The sequence below is a fragment of the Echinops telfairi genome, unplaced genomic scaffold (assembly GCF_000313985.2).
Source record: "Echinops telfairi isolate 266 unplaced genomic scaffold, ASM31398v2 ScPeMD7_7469;HRSCAF=8507_1, whole genome shotgun sequence".
Taxonomy (NCBI): domain Eukaryota; kingdom Metazoa; phylum Chordata; class Mammalia; order Afrosoricida; family Tenrecidae; genus Echinops; species Echinops telfairi.
Genome location: NW_022111373.1, coordinates 50,353,678 through 50,370,584, shown reverse-complemented (window position 1 = coordinate 50,370,584; position 16,907 = coordinate 50,353,678). Strand labels below are relative to the sequence as shown.

General features: G+C 44.9%; 1 protein-coding gene across 2 annotated transcripts in view; it reads right to left on the bottom strand.

Moving 5' to 3' along the window:
* The window catches only part of ERAP1 (endoplasmic reticulum aminopeptidase 1), a 49,197-nt gene extending 32,586 nt beyond the window's left edge, over positions 1-16,611 (bottom strand). Inside the window, exons 1-3 of one of the 2 annotated variants that reach the window (XM_045285139.1) lie at positions 16,602-16,611; positions 3,801-4,350; positions 1,858-1,996 (exon numbers count right to left, since the gene is read on the bottom strand). In XM_045285139.1, the coding sequence (XP_045141074.1) occupies positions 1,858-1,996; positions 3,801-4,330 (669 nt within the window). In that variant the 5' untranslated portion in view covers positions 4,331-4,350; positions 16,602-16,611. Of the gene's footprint in view, positions 1-1,857; positions 1,997-3,800; positions 4,351-16,208; positions 16,249-16,601 lie in introns of those variants that run through there. The other variant, XM_030888998.2, reaches the window with a different exon arrangement.
* Between the last annotated feature and the right edge of the window lie 296 nt (positions 16,612-16,907).

Genomic DNA, 16,907 nt, shown 5'->3' with positions numbered 1-16,907 from the left:
ACAAATCTGTCTTAACTTTGGGGTGATCAAAAGTTCTCCACACAAGCAGTGGGACTGGTCCCACATGGTATGGATGTAATACATCGGTGCCCATGAAGTACACTCTTGAAGGTGGCTGATGTGGCAAAAGTTGATGTTGCGCATATTATACTGCCATTTAAAACATTTTATTAGGAAAAATAGGTAATTGTTTCTTATGTTTCATAAGCAGACTAGACAGAATTGAAAAAGAAGAGTAGATATTCACAGAGAGTGTTTTCATGGGGGACAGACCTGTAGTGGGACCTGTCAGAGCCACAGCTGAGGAAGAATTGTGAAGGCTCTCAAAGGAAGGGGCACCGGTCTTTAAAGGTTTTGTAGCTCTGCACTAGGCTGGTCCTTAGCCCCCAGAGCCCCTGGTACAAAGACATTGTTTTCCTCATCAGCACAGAGATGAGTCGACACCCTTCAGGATTCCAGACAAAGCCTAGGCCAACCTCATGCTTGCAGGGAGTAATAGCATGCTACTACAGAAACGACAGCTCAGCTGGTGCCTCTTCTAAGCTTTCAGAATCATAGGATAATGGCTCTATCTGAGGATTCAATCTCCAGTGCTTTTATTCTTTGTGTATAATCTTCTTCTCACCACTTTCAAAAGTCAGAGGGAACATTGTCCACATTTGATTTGACAGTGGAGGATAAACTCTCTTAGGACAACTGAACTCGATATCACTACTTACCCGCAGCCCCAATATACCTCTGAAAGATGATATTTCATCTCTTTTTTCTGTCTGGTCAATTTCTATAGACAGCCATAAATTGTATAGTTAATTCTTGTTACAATTAGGTGCTGTCAAGTCAAATCCAACTAACAGAGGCTCTGTGCACGACAGAATGAAACGCTGGCGGTCTTGCCACGCTCACGATCACTGCTGGGTTAGAGCCCACTCCTCCAGGCACGGTGTCAATCCACTCCACTGAGGAGCTTCCTCTTTTCCGCTGGCCTTCCACTTTACCAAGCATGACGTCCTTTTCCAAGTACTGGTCTCTCCTGAGGACATGGCCACTGTACATGAGGCAGTCTCTCTGTCCTCACTTCCAAGAAGTTCTCTGACTGTACTTCTTCCAAGACAGGTGTGTTTGTTCTCCTGGCAACCCATGGTAATTCACGATTCTTGACCAAAGCCATCATCCAAATGCATCCAATGTCCCGCGGTCTTACTTACTCATTATCTGATTTCCTTATTCCTGGTTTAACTCTATTGTGCATATGAAGTCATTGAAGACGGGTGCACCTTATTCTTCAAAAAGACATCTTTGCTTTTTAACATTTAAACGAGTTCTTTGGCTGCAGATTCAACCAATGCAACACTTCATTTAATTTCTTGAGTGCCACTTTCAGTCAATATAGTTAACACTAATACGTAGACAATACAGAAATAACTCTACAGAAATCTGACCTTATTAGACAAAGTAGCTTCTCTAAAATTCTTTTAAAAGCTCTTATGAGGACATGAAAGCGCAAGTGCTTTGTGGTGTGCTAGCCAAACAAAGGGTACCATCATTGAAACTTGACCTGAATTCAATACAGTTATCAACATGGATCAAACAGATGCCGCTTTTAATATCATGAATCCGGTCTTCTTCCTTTTGAATCTTATCCTTTTGGGGGGAGGGGTGGGGAGGAGTGTTTTTTTCTCTGGTTGAAAATAAATTGTGGATGGAAACCAAAGTCAAAGTAGCAACTTAAAAGATAGGTTAGCAACTCTCTGTAAATCAATCAAAACAGGTGGGCCCAGTGTGAACCGTGACCGGGGTAACGCAAGTGACAGATTAGTAGATTTTCCTTAGGGTGGAAATACAGGACTGAGGGCTTACCAACGGCATATTGGAGATGGCGAGGTGCCTTGGCTCCCTTCTGATCTTGACTGAGAAACTCGCTTTCAGGGCGGGTTCATCAAAGCAGGGAAAGGCCATTCGAGCTGCAGTGGGTTCAAACTGTGTTGATGCAAGTACCCTAAAATTGTAGCCAGGGAAAGAAAAATGAAGCAACAGGGACTCTAGCATTGCTTTAAAATTTTTTTTTTAATTTCTAAAGTCACCTTAGATTGATGGCTATGAACACATGTGCACACACAAAGAAATAAACAATCTTTTATATGGCATACACTATAATCAACCAATTTTTAAAATACTGAACAAGGTTAATTAAGGCAAATTTGGCAAAGTGGTTGGTAGCCTGCATCAATAATGATCTCTTAAAAATTGGTACGGAAAAATATCCAACCAAGTCTTCGTATAGGGAACAAAGATCATCTCAAGCCATTCCCAAAAGAAAAAGTCTACACATAGTCCATAGAGATCTCAAAAGTTGCACAATAATAAACCCATTATCAGTTCCACCGCCTAGTGACCCGATAGTGACCCGATAGAGTCCCTATAATGTTTCCAAAGCTCTGAATCTTGATGGGCACAGACTGCCACATCTTTCTCCCAGGGAGTGGCTAGTAGATTTGAACCGCCAACCTTTCAGTAAGCAGCCAAACTTTTTAAGCACCATGCCAGCATAGCTCCTCTGTACCTCTTGGAGGAAGCAGAAAGCCTCATTTCATGTTTTCCTCGCAGAGCGACTGGTGGGTTCCCACTACTGACTTTGCCAGTCTCGGCTATGGGTAAAGGAATGTGGCAAATGTACAGACACTGGGACTTAGCCATTTTATATCTAAGCATTTATTCTTTAAAAAAAAAGACTAATACATTATGGAAAGGTACAATTGCAAAGATGTCCATCAATGTATTAAAGCTGATACTAAGAAGTTGACAGCGATCTAATTTCCATCTCTGAGAGATTAAAAAATCATTGAATAGACCACAAACAGTCATTAACATGTTGCTGCACCCTGACAGTCAGCCACATAAAATATCTCCCCAACATAGTAAGTAAAACAACATTGCTATATATCAGGAAATATAAGACAATTCCAATTTATTTCTCACAAATAGCACGTATGCATATCCAGAAATTGGTCTGATGAATGTTTCCATAAAGTAGCAGTAGCAATTACTTCTCGGGTTATGGTTTGGATAAAGTTTACTTTTAAAAAATCTTTTTAATAGTTTATTCATTTTCTAGAGGTCCAAAAAGCACCTGACATTTTTACCTGTAGAAAAGTATGTCATCAGAAATGTAAAGTAGTATATACTCCAGAAATAAATTTTCATTCTAAAATTTACAACAAACTCTCCCAAAATGGGTCACCTCCTTGAGAACAGATCCAAACCAGGTAGGTGAAGCATATTACGCCTACAGTATTAAAATAATTTACTACTTGATCTCAGAAATGTAACCAAACTAACCAGCAGGTGTTTATGGTGATAGAGCTGGGAGAAGGGAAAGTGGTTAAAGGAAGGTGACAAGGGAAAAATGAGCAAGGAAAGAGGGAATCTATTTGCCATTTTTAATTCCATAAAGAAGATGTCAGAAGAAAGAAAGGGTTGTTCAATGATTAAAAGACCTTCGAACTCACTGCCATCAGCTTGATGCTGACGCCGAGAGACCCCACAGGACAGGGAAGAACTGACACCCCCCCCAGGGGAGTGGGGGGGGTGTCCTGAGGCGGTAACTCTTTACAAGAGAAGAAAGCCTCCTCTTCCTCCTATCGAGACGCTGGTGGTTTCAAACTGAGAGCCTTGTGGTTAACAGCCCAGCGTATAACCACTTTGCCACCAGGGCTCCTAGTCAATGATAATGGGATGGTCCACCTGAAAAAGTAGATTTAATGTGAACAACATTTGAAGCATATAAAAAAGAAAAGAATTACCTCACTTCTCCTTCCTTGGTTCTGTAGGTGCTTTTATAAAATCCATGGAAACTCTCCGAAAGATTGCCAGCATAGTCGATAACAATAGTGTATGGGACCCCAACAAGGAGGGGCTCGGGAGCCAGAAGTGCGATTTGCTCATGAGGCTCATATTCCAGGACCCTCAGCAGATCTTCGGACAGTCTCTCTCCAGCCCCTTTCCTGAGGGTCACCTTAGATATTTGCAGATGGAGGCTGTGCAGGACAATGGTGCTGGTGGGCTGGCTGACCGTGATTCTGACCTCTGTCGTCCCCCAGAAGGTCAGAGTGGTGAGATTTGCATGGATCAAGAGATCATAATGAACAGGGATGACATGCTCAGGAAGTCGCATTTTATTCCAAGGAAATGGCTCTCCATTGCTAGCTTTTGGAGCTGTGGTGCCACTGCTCTGGCACCACGAAGGAGTTGACACCATCAAGAGAGTCACCAGTGAGGGGACCAGCAGAAGAGACATGCTTGCAAATGGCCATGGGAGGCACGGAGATATCATCTTCTCCTGGCTCAAAATACCTATGGGAACAAGTATTGAAAGCAACATTAAAGAAATGAAAATCGAGAATTTCTAAAATTATTAAAATTTAATTTCAGAATTAGTAGATAGGGCGGCCATTTTCCATAAATGCTAGGTCTTTTCCTGGAAGCAAAATTCCCTTCCATATTTTACTGATTCACAGAAGAGGCTAGTAACACTATGGTGAGTAACACTATGGTGAGCAACACCATGGTGAGCAACACTATGATTAGTAACACTATGGTGAGTAACACTATGGCTAGTAGCACCATGGTGAGAAACTATGGTGAGCAATACTATGGTGAGTAACACTATGGTGAGTAACACTATAGTGAGTAACACTATGGTGAGCAACACTATGATTAGTAACACTATGGTGAGTAACACTATGGTTAGCAACACTATGATTAGTAACACTATGGTGAGTAACACTATGGCTAGTAACACCATGATGAGAAACACTGTGGTGAGCAATACTATGGTGAGTAACACGATGGTGAGCAACACCATGGTGAGTAATACTATGATTAGTAACACTGTGGTGAGTAACACTATGATTAGTAACACCATGGTGAGTAACACCATGGTGAGTAACACTGGTAAGTAACACTATAGTGAGTAGCACTATGGTGAGCAACACTAGGTTGCTGTTCACTGCCGTGGAATAGGCCTCCCCCCCCCCCCACTGTGGTCACCACAAACACAACAGACTGAAATGCTGCATGTGTAATTGCAGACGATGGGGTCCCTCCGCTGAATTTTGGTGGCAGACTGCCAGGCCTTTCTTCCTAGACTGTCTTCTTCTGGAAGCTCCATTGAAATCTGTTCAACATCAGAGCAGCAGCAAAGCTAACGCTGACAGGCTAAACATGAAGTGCCCTGGCTGGGACTCAAACCAGGGTGACCTCAGCTAATTGGTTATAATTCCCTCAGGCTCTGACCAGAACAGAAAAGTAGTCAGGCTACAATGCAGATCCCACAGACAGCTATGGTCCAAGAAATTCTCTCTGTGAAATAAGTCAGAGGGTCTCAACTCTGGTTACCTACCAAAAAAACAACAACAAAACAAAACAACCCTCTCACTGCCATCGAGTTGATGCTGACTCACAGTGACCCCAGAGGACAGGGGAGACCTGCTCGGGAAATTTCTGAGACTGCACCTCGTTAGGGCTGTAGAAAGTCCTGTATTTCTCCCTCAGAGCAGCTGGTGGTTTTGAACTGCTGACTTTGCAAATCTCAGCCCAAAGAGTAACCACTACACCACCAGGGCTCCTGAGCAGTACCTAAAGAGACTTTCAAAACTATTACTGCCTGCATCTCTAGAGGGAATAATGAAGTTGGTGCTCAGAAGAGCCTATCAATTGGGTTAAAAGAAAAACAAGAAGCATTTGTTTAAGGAGCCAGCATTGAGAACCTCCTACAAAATCCTTGTCGGCTTGACTTGGAATTGACTCAGTCACAAGGGGTCTGGTTTGGGTTCAATCTTGGTCTTATCTTTGAGCTTTATATGGTGCAAGGCAATAACTGATGTCCTTTCCTCAGCCCCTCATTCTTCATTCCACTCCCCCTTCTAAAATACTTAGTTTAAGCTACCTATCTCCCTAGACTGAGAGGATCTGGAAGCTCAACAGAAGGGTACTAATCCAGGAGACACAGTCAACTGCCGAGACAATCCCAGCTCAAAAGGCACGATGCAGACGGGGCAGAAAGGAGATGTGAGCCCGGGGAGCAAGTATTGTTTGGTTTTGTCTAGGGCAGTGGTTCTCAACCTTCCTCATGTCACAACCCTTTCACACAGTTCCTCATGTTTGGTGACCCCCCAACCATAAAATTACTTTCGTTGCTACTTCATAACTGTCATTTTGCTACTGTTATGAATCGGGGGAACCCTGTGAAAGGGTTGTTCGACCCCCAAAAGGGTCGCAACCCACAGGTTAAGAAGCGCTGGTCTAGGGACCAACACTAGTTTATTTCCATCTACAGAGGAGTGGGGCCATTTGGAGAAGAATAACATTTAAGCATAAGCACAGGAAGGCATCCCTGCCCTATAATCTCGGGGTTGGGTGCAGGATAGTGGGTTTCCCCGAAGTTCAGGGCCTAGAGAGTAAAAGTGATCCATGCCCTGCTTCCACCGGTACTGTCTGAGAGCAGAAGCTTACTGGGTGTAGCTTGCGACCAAGACAGAGAGTGGCCCGGAACTGGCAAGTTCAGGCATGTCAGGACGCTGGATGCGCTTGAGCTTGCTCCAACAGCCAGAAGATCTACAACTTGCCCCGGTTCTAAGCTGACAGCCAGGCACACGGAGCTACTGAGGGCTTTGTGGGGAGACCTCTAGAGGCTTTGCAGAGTTGAGTCCATCGGGGGCCCAAGAAGAACATGGCAGTATCTCTAGGGCAACGAAGCTGTGGCAGGAAACGAACATGGAACATGGGAGAATGACAGGCTAAGTGTCAGAATGTATTCACCCACCTCGAATAGATAAATGAGGACCGTGTCCACAAGAGCTAGGTCTTTACAGAGCGGAAACAATCTGCTTCCTATTATTGACTTAACTTGCAGGGGGAAGGTTACAATGAGGCACAGACATGGGTGCGCCACTGAAGTTTACTCTCCGTGGACTCCTGGACAGAATTCTCCTTTAGAATTTGTAACACTTCATGGAACTTCTGTTGTTGACATGTGTGTTTCTCTTTACTCATTTTTTTTAAGGAGTCCAAATCAGGGAGTGTGCCTTATTGGGCTGATCTATGGAGAACACTGGCTTAATAGTTGAGATTAAAGGATTGAAATGAAGCTCACTCCCCTAGGGCACCAGACTTAACAATTTCCCCCAAAACAGCCTTTAAAGGATTCCCTCCATTTCAGACTTCTTGACCAGGCGGCCAAGACCCTCTGGGTCTGGCAAAGTGGGAAACTAAGGCCTTCACTCCAAAAGACCCCTATTTCCATCCTAGGATTCAACTGTGTGCTTTGGGTGATGACAGAATATACGTTCTCAGTACTTTTCTCTCTCTACATCCCTGTTCACGAGTTCCCTCCAACTTAGCTTTCTTTCAAGGCTCAGTTATTTATTTGTTAGTAGTTTTATAGGCATAAAATTCACATATACAATGACAAGAGATCTCCAGTCATCACCAAAATCCGTCTTAGAACATTTTCTTCTTTCTTATACTCATTGTTAGCTTCCCATTTCCCCACAACCTCTCCTACCATGCTCCCAAGGAACCATTAACCCAGTTACTGTCTCTATAGATTTACATGTCCTGGATTTCATATACAGGAAAACATTTTTGAAAACTGACAATAAAAATAATCTATAATTTATCAAAGGTTCATGAGAGAGGGAGGTCAGGGGACGGAGGGGGAAGAAATGGGGAGCTGCTATCAGGGGCTCAAGTGGGAAGAGGATGCTTGGAAAATGATGATGTCGGCATATGTGAAAATGTGCTTGACACATTGGAGGAACGTATGGATTGTGATAAGAGATGTAAGAGCCCCCAATAAAAGTATTTTAAAAACCTGACAATAACCAAGTAAAACTTCAAATGAAAAGAAAGCAGGAAATATTAAAAACTAGGACAAATAAACCTGGATCATTAGGAAGATCAAATGACAGGTTGTTAAATTTTAAACTAACTGCATCTGCAACCATCATTTTCCATGCATTCTACATGTGAGCAAAGCTATTCACATCCTTAATTTATGGTCAGAGGGGATTCACTGGGGCTCAATCTACATGTATTTCCCCTTCACATTTTTTTAACTAAAACAGCTTTAAAATGGGCCAAAAGGGAGATCATATATTATATTTTGACCTTTGTATGCAAACATGGTCTTTACAGTGCTCTCTGTCTGATAACAAGGCTATTCACATCCCTTCACTATGATCAGAAGGGGTTCATCAGAGGCTTCATTCACGTGTGGACCCTACAAGTGGATTTTGGGCTTCCACGGTCATCCATAGCCTTCTGCAAACCAGGTGTTCACAATTTAAACTCTGATCCCATTCCCTCCTCTAGCTTTGGATTGTATTATTTACAATCCTTAGATCACACTGGCTGGTGTGCTTCTTCCATGTGGACTTAGTTGATCAAGGCCCAATTTAAATTTGACATGCCATGGGACTCTTCCCTGGACATTTCAGGCAGAAGTGACATCTGTATTTCCTCTCATGGTTTCTTACCACACAAAGTCTTTGCAATACTACACACATGTAACCTCTTTCCTGTAATATTATAAACTCTTTGCAAGCATATGTGTATATCTGTATTTCCCATAGCACCTAGAAATACATTGTGTATATATGAGGCTCACTGGCATAAATAGAGGATGCCACCAATGATTTTCCTCATTCAGCCCCAACGATAGGCTACAGCCAAGATTCTGTGATCGTGTTCCTGTGTGTTTGGCTCTTTCCCTCAAAAAGGCAGCACTTCTTGGCAACCTTCACTTATAATAGTAAGCGTTCTACTTTTAAAACACAGCCTTTCATTGTTTGGGCAGGTCTTACAGAGTCTGTTTTTATTCATAATTCTCTAAAAGGGGGGCAGCTCAAATGAAGGCTCTCAAGAATTGGAGTCTCCTCAATATAAACAGGCTGTTCCCCAAAAGAGCACAATTCTTTTTGAGGTTAACCTCCACAAGCACTTGGGATAGAGGCCAAGTAAGGAAAAGAACTAGTATCTATCAGGCTCCTGCTGTTAAGTGTCCGGTACTTTACACACATTATCTCTCTCCAGCAGCCAGTTGTTATCCCCACTTTGGGGTGAGGACACACACACACACACACACACACACACACACACACCAAAAGACAACTGCATGTGATTGAGCCAAGTTTAGATGGAATCCAAGTAGCCTTGCTTTCACTGCTTCCACAAAGTCTCTGGGCTTTCACTTTCTACTTTCCTATGTGACCTCTACTTATTTTGCACTTTCTGCAGTCTCACGGTGCACACAATGGAAGGAACAAGGTAGTCTCTGTTATTTGTGGGAAACAAAGATTTCTCCCAAGTCGTCTTCCTCAAATATGTTAGACTTAGGACATTGTTTGCAGCTAATGGTAAATGATTGTCAAGTTACCTCCCTGAAGACAGTTACCAGACTACTGTCTGGTCCCATCACAAGTAGGGCTCACTGCCTGCTGTTAAGGACAATGGGCTACTTCTCCCTAAAGGCTTGCAAAGCTTAGTCCCTATAGGTGGGGTTTACACCTTACTGATAATGGTTTCTATGGAGATCCAGAGAACAGGTCAAACCTGCTCAGTGACATCTGAAGTTAGGCTGCCATCTTGAATCTAGGATTCCCCCCATCTTGGCACATGTATTCCCCCAATCCCTCCTCTTCCTATTGCGTGTATATCTCTAGATTGTCCCTCCCTCGTTGCTGTATTACCTATAGTACAACCCCTTCCTGTGACGTATGGCTTTACTTGTAATTAGTGGGCTTACATGCCCCCCCCCAAAAAAAAGATACATAGGCCTTGGTTAGCAATAAAGAACCCCTTTGACCTCTGGTCGGCTTCCCCTTCCTCTCCCCAGTCCTCATTCCCTGTTCCTTTTCCTGTGTCCTCCTTCCCCTCCCCCTATGTCCACGTGGACCACCAAGTGGAGCTGAGGTGAGCATGCCACTATGAAATGTGTCTGACTCCATTATTTCAATCTCTCTTTTATTACTCATGCTCTCTAGGACCTTATTATAATCTCTATATATCTCAACCATACAATTGTGCCTATAGAACCCGCGATTAATGGTGGAGGGCTGGCCCTTCCCCCACAGTTATTTTTCTGTAAGTGTGGTCAATATGGAGTCAACTAATATGACCCCGTTAGCAGCAGTCAAGAGATCAAAGATGCAAAGCAGTAGGTAAATCTGCTGCACAAGACCACTTCAGAGTGTTGAAAAGCAAGGATACTGCTCTGAGGACTAAAGGGGCCTGACACAAATCACGGCATTTTCAATTGTGTCATATGCATATGAAAGTTGGACACTGAATAAGGAACAGGAGAAAAATTGATGCATTTTAATTGTGGTTACTGGAGAATATTGAAAGTAACATGGACTGCTAAAAGGACAAACCTATCCATCTTAGAAGTATGGCCAGGGAGCTCCTTAGAAGCAAGGATGGCAAGACTTCGCCTTACACACCTTGAACATCTTATTAGGAGAGACCAGTCCCTGAAGAAGGACATCATGCTTGGTAAAGTGGAAAGGGGGTGAACATGAGGAAGGCCCACAATGAGATGGATCGCCACAGTGGTTACATCAAGCCGTGAGTTGCAATTTTGAAAGATTCTATAGGCAAAATATTGAAGGATGCAGGAAGCATCAAGAGAAGATGGAAAGCACACAAAGTCACTGTACCAGAAAGGACTAGTCGACAGTCCACCAGTTCATGAGGTACCATATAAACAAGAACCAAGGGTGCTGAAGGAAGATGTTCAAACTGCATTGAATGCATTAACCAAAATCAGGATTCCAGGAATTGAGGGAATACCCATTGAAATGTTCCAGAAAGCTGAAGAAGCACTGGAAACATTCACTCATCTATGCCAGGAAAATGGAAGTCAGCAATCTGGTCAACTGACTGGAAGAGATCTATATTTGTGCCCATTCCAAAGAAAGGTGACCCAACAGAAGGCTCAAACTAGAGAATGATATTATTTATATCACACACACACACGTAAATTTTTGCTTAAAATCTTCCAAAAGCAGTTGAATCAGGAACTGATTGAAGCAGGAACATTGAAAAGGAACTGCCAGTAGTTTAGTCTGGATTCAGAAGAGGATGTGGAGCAAAGGATATCACTGCTGATGTCAGATGGATTTTGGCTCAATGCAGAGAATACCAGAAAGATGTTTACTTATGTTTCATTGACTGTGAAAAAGAATTTGATTGTGTGGGCTGTAATAAACTGGGGATAAACTAGAGAAGAAGAATTCCAGAACACTACATTGTGCTCAATGAGAACCTGTATATGGATCAAGAGGCAGTTGTGGGAATAGAACAAGGGATACTGCATGGTTTAAAATCAGGAATTATATGTGTGGTAGGATTGGTCGCCATACTTGTTCAATCTATCTGCTAAGCAAATCATTAGAGAAGCTGGCTTATATAAATAAGAATATGGCATCACAATTGGAGGAAGCCTTATTAACAACGTAAGATATGCAGATAACACAACATTGCTAGCTGAAAGTGATGAGGAATTGAAGTACTTGGTGAAGATCCAAGATTGTAGCCTTCAGTATGGATTACAAATCAATGTACGGAAGGCCAAAATCCTCACAACTGGACAAATAGGTAACATCATGATAAATGGATAAAAGAGCAAGGATTTTGACTGGATTTTTATTGGATCCACAATCAATGCTCATGGAAGCAAAAGACGTACTACATTAGATAAATGTGCTGCACAAGACCTCTTGAGAGTAATGAAGAGCAAAGATGGTATTTTGAGGATTAAGGTGTGCCTGACCGAAGCCATGGTATTCCCCATTGCGTCATATGCATGTGAGAGTGAGACATTGAATAGGAATACCGTAGAAGAATAGATGTCTTTGGAATTGTGGTGCTGGAGAAGAACATTGAAAGTACCATGGGCTGATCTGTACTGGAAGAAGTAAGGCCAAGAGAGCTCCTTAGAGACAAGGATGGCAAGCCTTTGTCTTACATACTTAGGACGTATTTTCTGGACAGCCAGTCCCTGGAGAAGGCTATCATGCTTGGTCAAGTGGAGTGGCAGCAAAAAAGAGGGAGGCCCTCGACGAGAGGGATTAGCAAGTGGCTGCATCTAGGAGCTCAAGCAGAGGAACCATTGTGGGGATGGCTCGGGATGGGGCAGTGTTGCATCCTGTTGTGTATCGTGTCGCTGTGGGTTGGAGCCGACTATGGCATCCAACGCCAACAACAGTGTCAATGATTTCTAACTTTCCTAGATTCAGACTGGATGCATTCCAAGGTCCAGTTATTAATAGCTGTCTCCAGCTGTTTCTTCTCATTTTGAGTCAAGCCCTATCAGCAAACACAGGCCCTGAAGGCTTCCCTCCTCCAGGCTTTACTCATGATGGTTCACTCTACTTGTAGAAAGCAGCTCTTCCTCAGTCATATTTTGAGTGCCCTTTGATCTAAGAGGCTCATCTTCTGGCACCATCTCTGACAGTGTTGTGCTGACATCCACGGGGTTTCAGTATCTGACAATGTCTCAGTGCTATGCATAAGGTTTTCAGTGGCTGACTCCTCTGAAGTGGACCATCTAGTCCTTCTTCATAGTCTATTCTTAGCCCGGAGGCTATGCTGAAACCTGTTCTTTCTGGGTCCCCCTGCTGGTATTTGAAAATACCAGTGATCTAGCTTCCAACATCATAGCAACACCCAAGCCACTACAGCACAACAAACTGACAGAAAGTAGTGGAGCGTCCCTAGTAAAGCCTCAGAATTGTGAGTCTTTTCTGTGAATTCTGTATGGTCATTGCAATGAATAATTGAACCCAGAGAGTGTCATGTGAAGAACAGTTGGGGTCAGAATAGGTAAAGAAACATAAAGGAGTGGAGGCCTGTCTGACCTCTGCCTTGTGGCAATCATCCTCGGCGGGGACAGGAATTCTCCTTCTCCTTTGTACGGTCTGAGGCTCGCAGATGTGCTTTTCTCGTCACTGCCTTAGGGCTTCAAAAGAGAGTTAGACATGGATACGGCTGAGTGTATCTATATGCATATATTTAGATTTGTGTGTATAAAAATATAAACAGAAATATATATAAAGAAAAAATGTTCCATCAATTCCAACTCATGTCAACCCCATGTGTTTCAGAGTAGAACTGCTCCATAGGATATTCTGGGCTACACTATTTATGGAAATAGATCACCAGGCCTTTCTTCTGTGGTACCTGGGTGAATGGGAGCCACTAACTTTCTGGTTAAAACTTGAGCACAAACTACTTACCCTCTCCAGGGACAGATATGCACACACTCATTTATATAAAGAAACAAACCAACCGCCATTGAGTTTATGGCAACTCATCACAGCTCCCTAGGCAAGAGTAGAACTGGCTTTGATTGTCTGAGGTTGCAAATCTTTATGAGAACAGAAAGCTGTATCTTTCTCCCCAGGAGCAACTTGTGAAATCAAATTGCTCATATGTAATCCACTACACAACCAGGGCTCCATATATGTATAAGAGGGCTTAGCAAAAATCGATATTACCAATTCCATCCTTTCATGAGCTTTTTGAAGTCCGTGTGTGTGTGTGTGTGTGTGTGTGTGTGTGTGTGTGTAGTTACAAACTGAGACTGACGGAAAGCATCACCACACGAAGAGAGGATAATAAGACAGAATGAGTAGAGGCAGGAAGGCCAGTGAGCCTAACACACAGCACACAGCCGGCGCAGGACAGGGGCGGGACCACCTCATGGCCTTGAAGGCCTCTTGAAGGGGTTTGGACCTTATCCTCAGAGAAGAGGTCTGGACATCCAGTGCATGCTTTGAAGCTCTTCTTGGTGGAGTATGAAGACCAGAAGCGAGCAGGAAGGAAGGCCAGAAGGCTGATCAGAAAGTACTTGTGCTTAACACTATTTTTTCTGTGTGACTGCAACTAGTGAAAAATCATTAATCGGGCTAAGTGGTTACATTGAGCACAGAAATAAAAATCTTGTTATACTAAGAAAGAAAGGAAGGAAGGAAGGAAGGAAGGAAGGAAGGAAGGAAGGAAGGAAGGAAGAACTTGACATACTGTAGATAAAGTAGACAAGTGGCTTCTTCTACAGTGTTATCAACAGAGGATGGATTGGAAACGGATTGAGGGGCCAGCTCCCAACTTTCTCAGCTGAATGTCTGGCTAGTTAGAGCTGCTCTTAACAGGGTAGAGAAGGCTAGAGAAAGAGTAGGTTTAAATGGAGAAGGAGGGGAAATATAGAGTTCATGGTTTAATATGTTCAAGAGGTCAAGGAGACATCCAAGGGGGGAAATCAAGCAGGATGTTAAATACAGGGAGCTTCAAAAAGTCCATGGGAAAATGGGATTAAAATATAATGAAATTATACCAAGCAGCTTTTGAACCCTGGACCCCTGTGTCCATAGTAAGGAGCCCTGGTGCTGTATTGGTTCCCCCACGATCTGCAGTCCACAAGACCAGCAGTTCAAAACCACCAGCCACTCCGAAGGAGAAACACAGGGCTTTCTACTCCCCTGCAAATGTGCTGTCTCAGAAACCCACAGGGCCAGTTCTGCCCTGTCCTATAGGGTCACTGTGAGTTGGCATTGTCTCAATGGCTGTGAGTTGTACATAGTTTCAGAGCCCAGAAATCACATAGTCAAAGCATTGTCCTGTACTTGACTACATACCTTTAAATATTTTTAAAGTCTGGTGGCATCTTATCATTCAAAAACATCTTCACAGCCAATGTGGTCAATAAAAGTACACCTGGCTGTGTTACTTAACTTTACTCCCCAGACACAAAGAGCTAGAAAGAGTTTTAGAAGCCCTACTCGGTGGGTCTGACATTTCCCACACATCCAGGAAGTCAGGAACAAGGACTTCAGCGGCCCTTGTATTGGGTCACTAAGGAAAGTGAAAGGAGTCAGTGAAGGGCAGGGCTACATTGCTGGGTTGCCAGCGCCAAGGTCAGAGTTGGACAAAAGCTGCTGCTCTGCAGGAGAAACGTGATCCTGTGAAGATTCCCAGCCGCACAAACCCAATGGGGAAGTTCTATTTTGTCCTATGTTGTCATTGAGAGATGGCAGCAGCGTAAACCACTTTTTGCTGCTACTGAAAAGGGAGGAGGGCATCTAGAAAGAGACACCTGGAAATCAACTGCTAAAGTTTAGCTTTAGAAAATCTTTAAGAGCGGTTTTACTCAGACACACATGGGGCGGATGGACAGGAGTCAGAATCCACCTGACCGCAACTAGGCTTCTTTTGTTGTTTATTTTAAACTTTCTATCCGCCTTGAAATGGGCACAACTCGAGCTATCTTGCACTCAAGTAAGAAGTTCAACTTGTCTTATTTAAATTTGTTGTGGGGGAGCGGAGTTGTTATTGTCATCCCTAATTGTTGACCATATTCTGAGTTGAAAGCAAATTCTCTTGGCCATTTAACAGGAAACGGAGCATTTCTTTCTGAACCCAACGCACCCAAAGAGTGTCCATGAAATGCCTAAGACCCTGACAGCTCTTTCACTTCTTATGAAATGGCGTGGAGGCCCAGTTGGCGAGTGAGACGCCCAGAGAGCCCATTTTGCTAAAACACTAACCAAATGTGAATAAAATCCAGCTGGAACCAGATATGAACTGAGGAGACAGATCAAGGGTGGCAAGAAATAGAGAAGCAGAGAATGTCCATCCACAGAACACAGGAGGGGATCGGCCTAACAACTCCCACCCAGCAGTTAACCCAAAGCTGCCTTAGTTTCCTTGGCAACTGCTGATGGGTGCCCACCCTAGCGGGGAGAGGGAGAGGTCTAATCCCTCCTCCAGGAGCACAGCCGTGTTCTAGAGGCTGGCAGGAATCCAGCCACGAGGCGAGGCGCAGCTCAGGGGAGGTGCCCGCGGCCCAGGGAGTGCAGGGAGCAGGCCAGCGACCCAAGCGGCCTCCGCCTGCTCCCCGCCCCTGACCCCGCTACCGACTCGGGCCCAGACAGCTCCCCAGCCCCTGCCCCTCCTCTGACCCGTCCCTAACCCTGCCCCAGCCCCTGCCCCTACCGCGCCGCGCTCCACCTCAGGTCCCGCAGCCCTGTGGCCTCCACCCCCACTCCGCAGCCTCGGGCCCCGGCCCCCAGCCCCCCTGGGAGAGCCCTGGGGCGCCCCCTGCTCGCAGCCCTGTCCCGAAGCTGCGGGCGGATGGAGGGGGCGCGCTGTACCTGGGGGTCCGGTGGGAGCGGGCTCAGCCTCCTGCCTGCCACCTGCGCCAGCCGCCAGGCCTGCCTGAGACCGAAAGCGAAAGCAGCGTGCGGGGAGCGTCGGGAGGCCGAACCCGGCTGCCGGCGAGGGGGAGCCCCGGCGGAGCGGGAACCTAGGGACGGGGAGTCCCGGGGCAGGGCTGGGGGTGAGGGGTGTCCTTTCGAAAACCGGGCTTTGCAACTCCAGGGAAGCCCCCGGGTCCGAATGCGGGCGGATCGGGCGAGGAGAGGCACCCCTTTTCAGATCCGAACGTGTGTGGTGTGTGTGTGTCTGTTTTCAAGTACTTTTTCTTTTCCTTTTCTTTCTTCTTGTTTTTCTTAAAGTACTTTTTCTTGGCTAAGGATTTTCCGTACCTGCAGGTGCGGTGCAGAGGTCCCGGCTGGGGCCGACAAAAGCCCGCTAACCCGGAGCCGGGGCGTGCTCCACGGTCATTGGGTGGACTGGGTGCCCATCATGTCGTAGGCGAAGCGCTATTGGCTCTTAAGAAACCGGAACCTAGAGGATTGTAGCCCAGCGGAGGAGGGGCGTAAATGACGGAGGCCTTGAGAACTGCCCGCCACTACCAGAGGCGGCTGCACCCCTTTGATTTGCTGCTCCCCGTTTTCAAATGTTCCCTCTACTCTTTCAAAACTGTGTCCCTGCTCCTCACCCTCCTTACG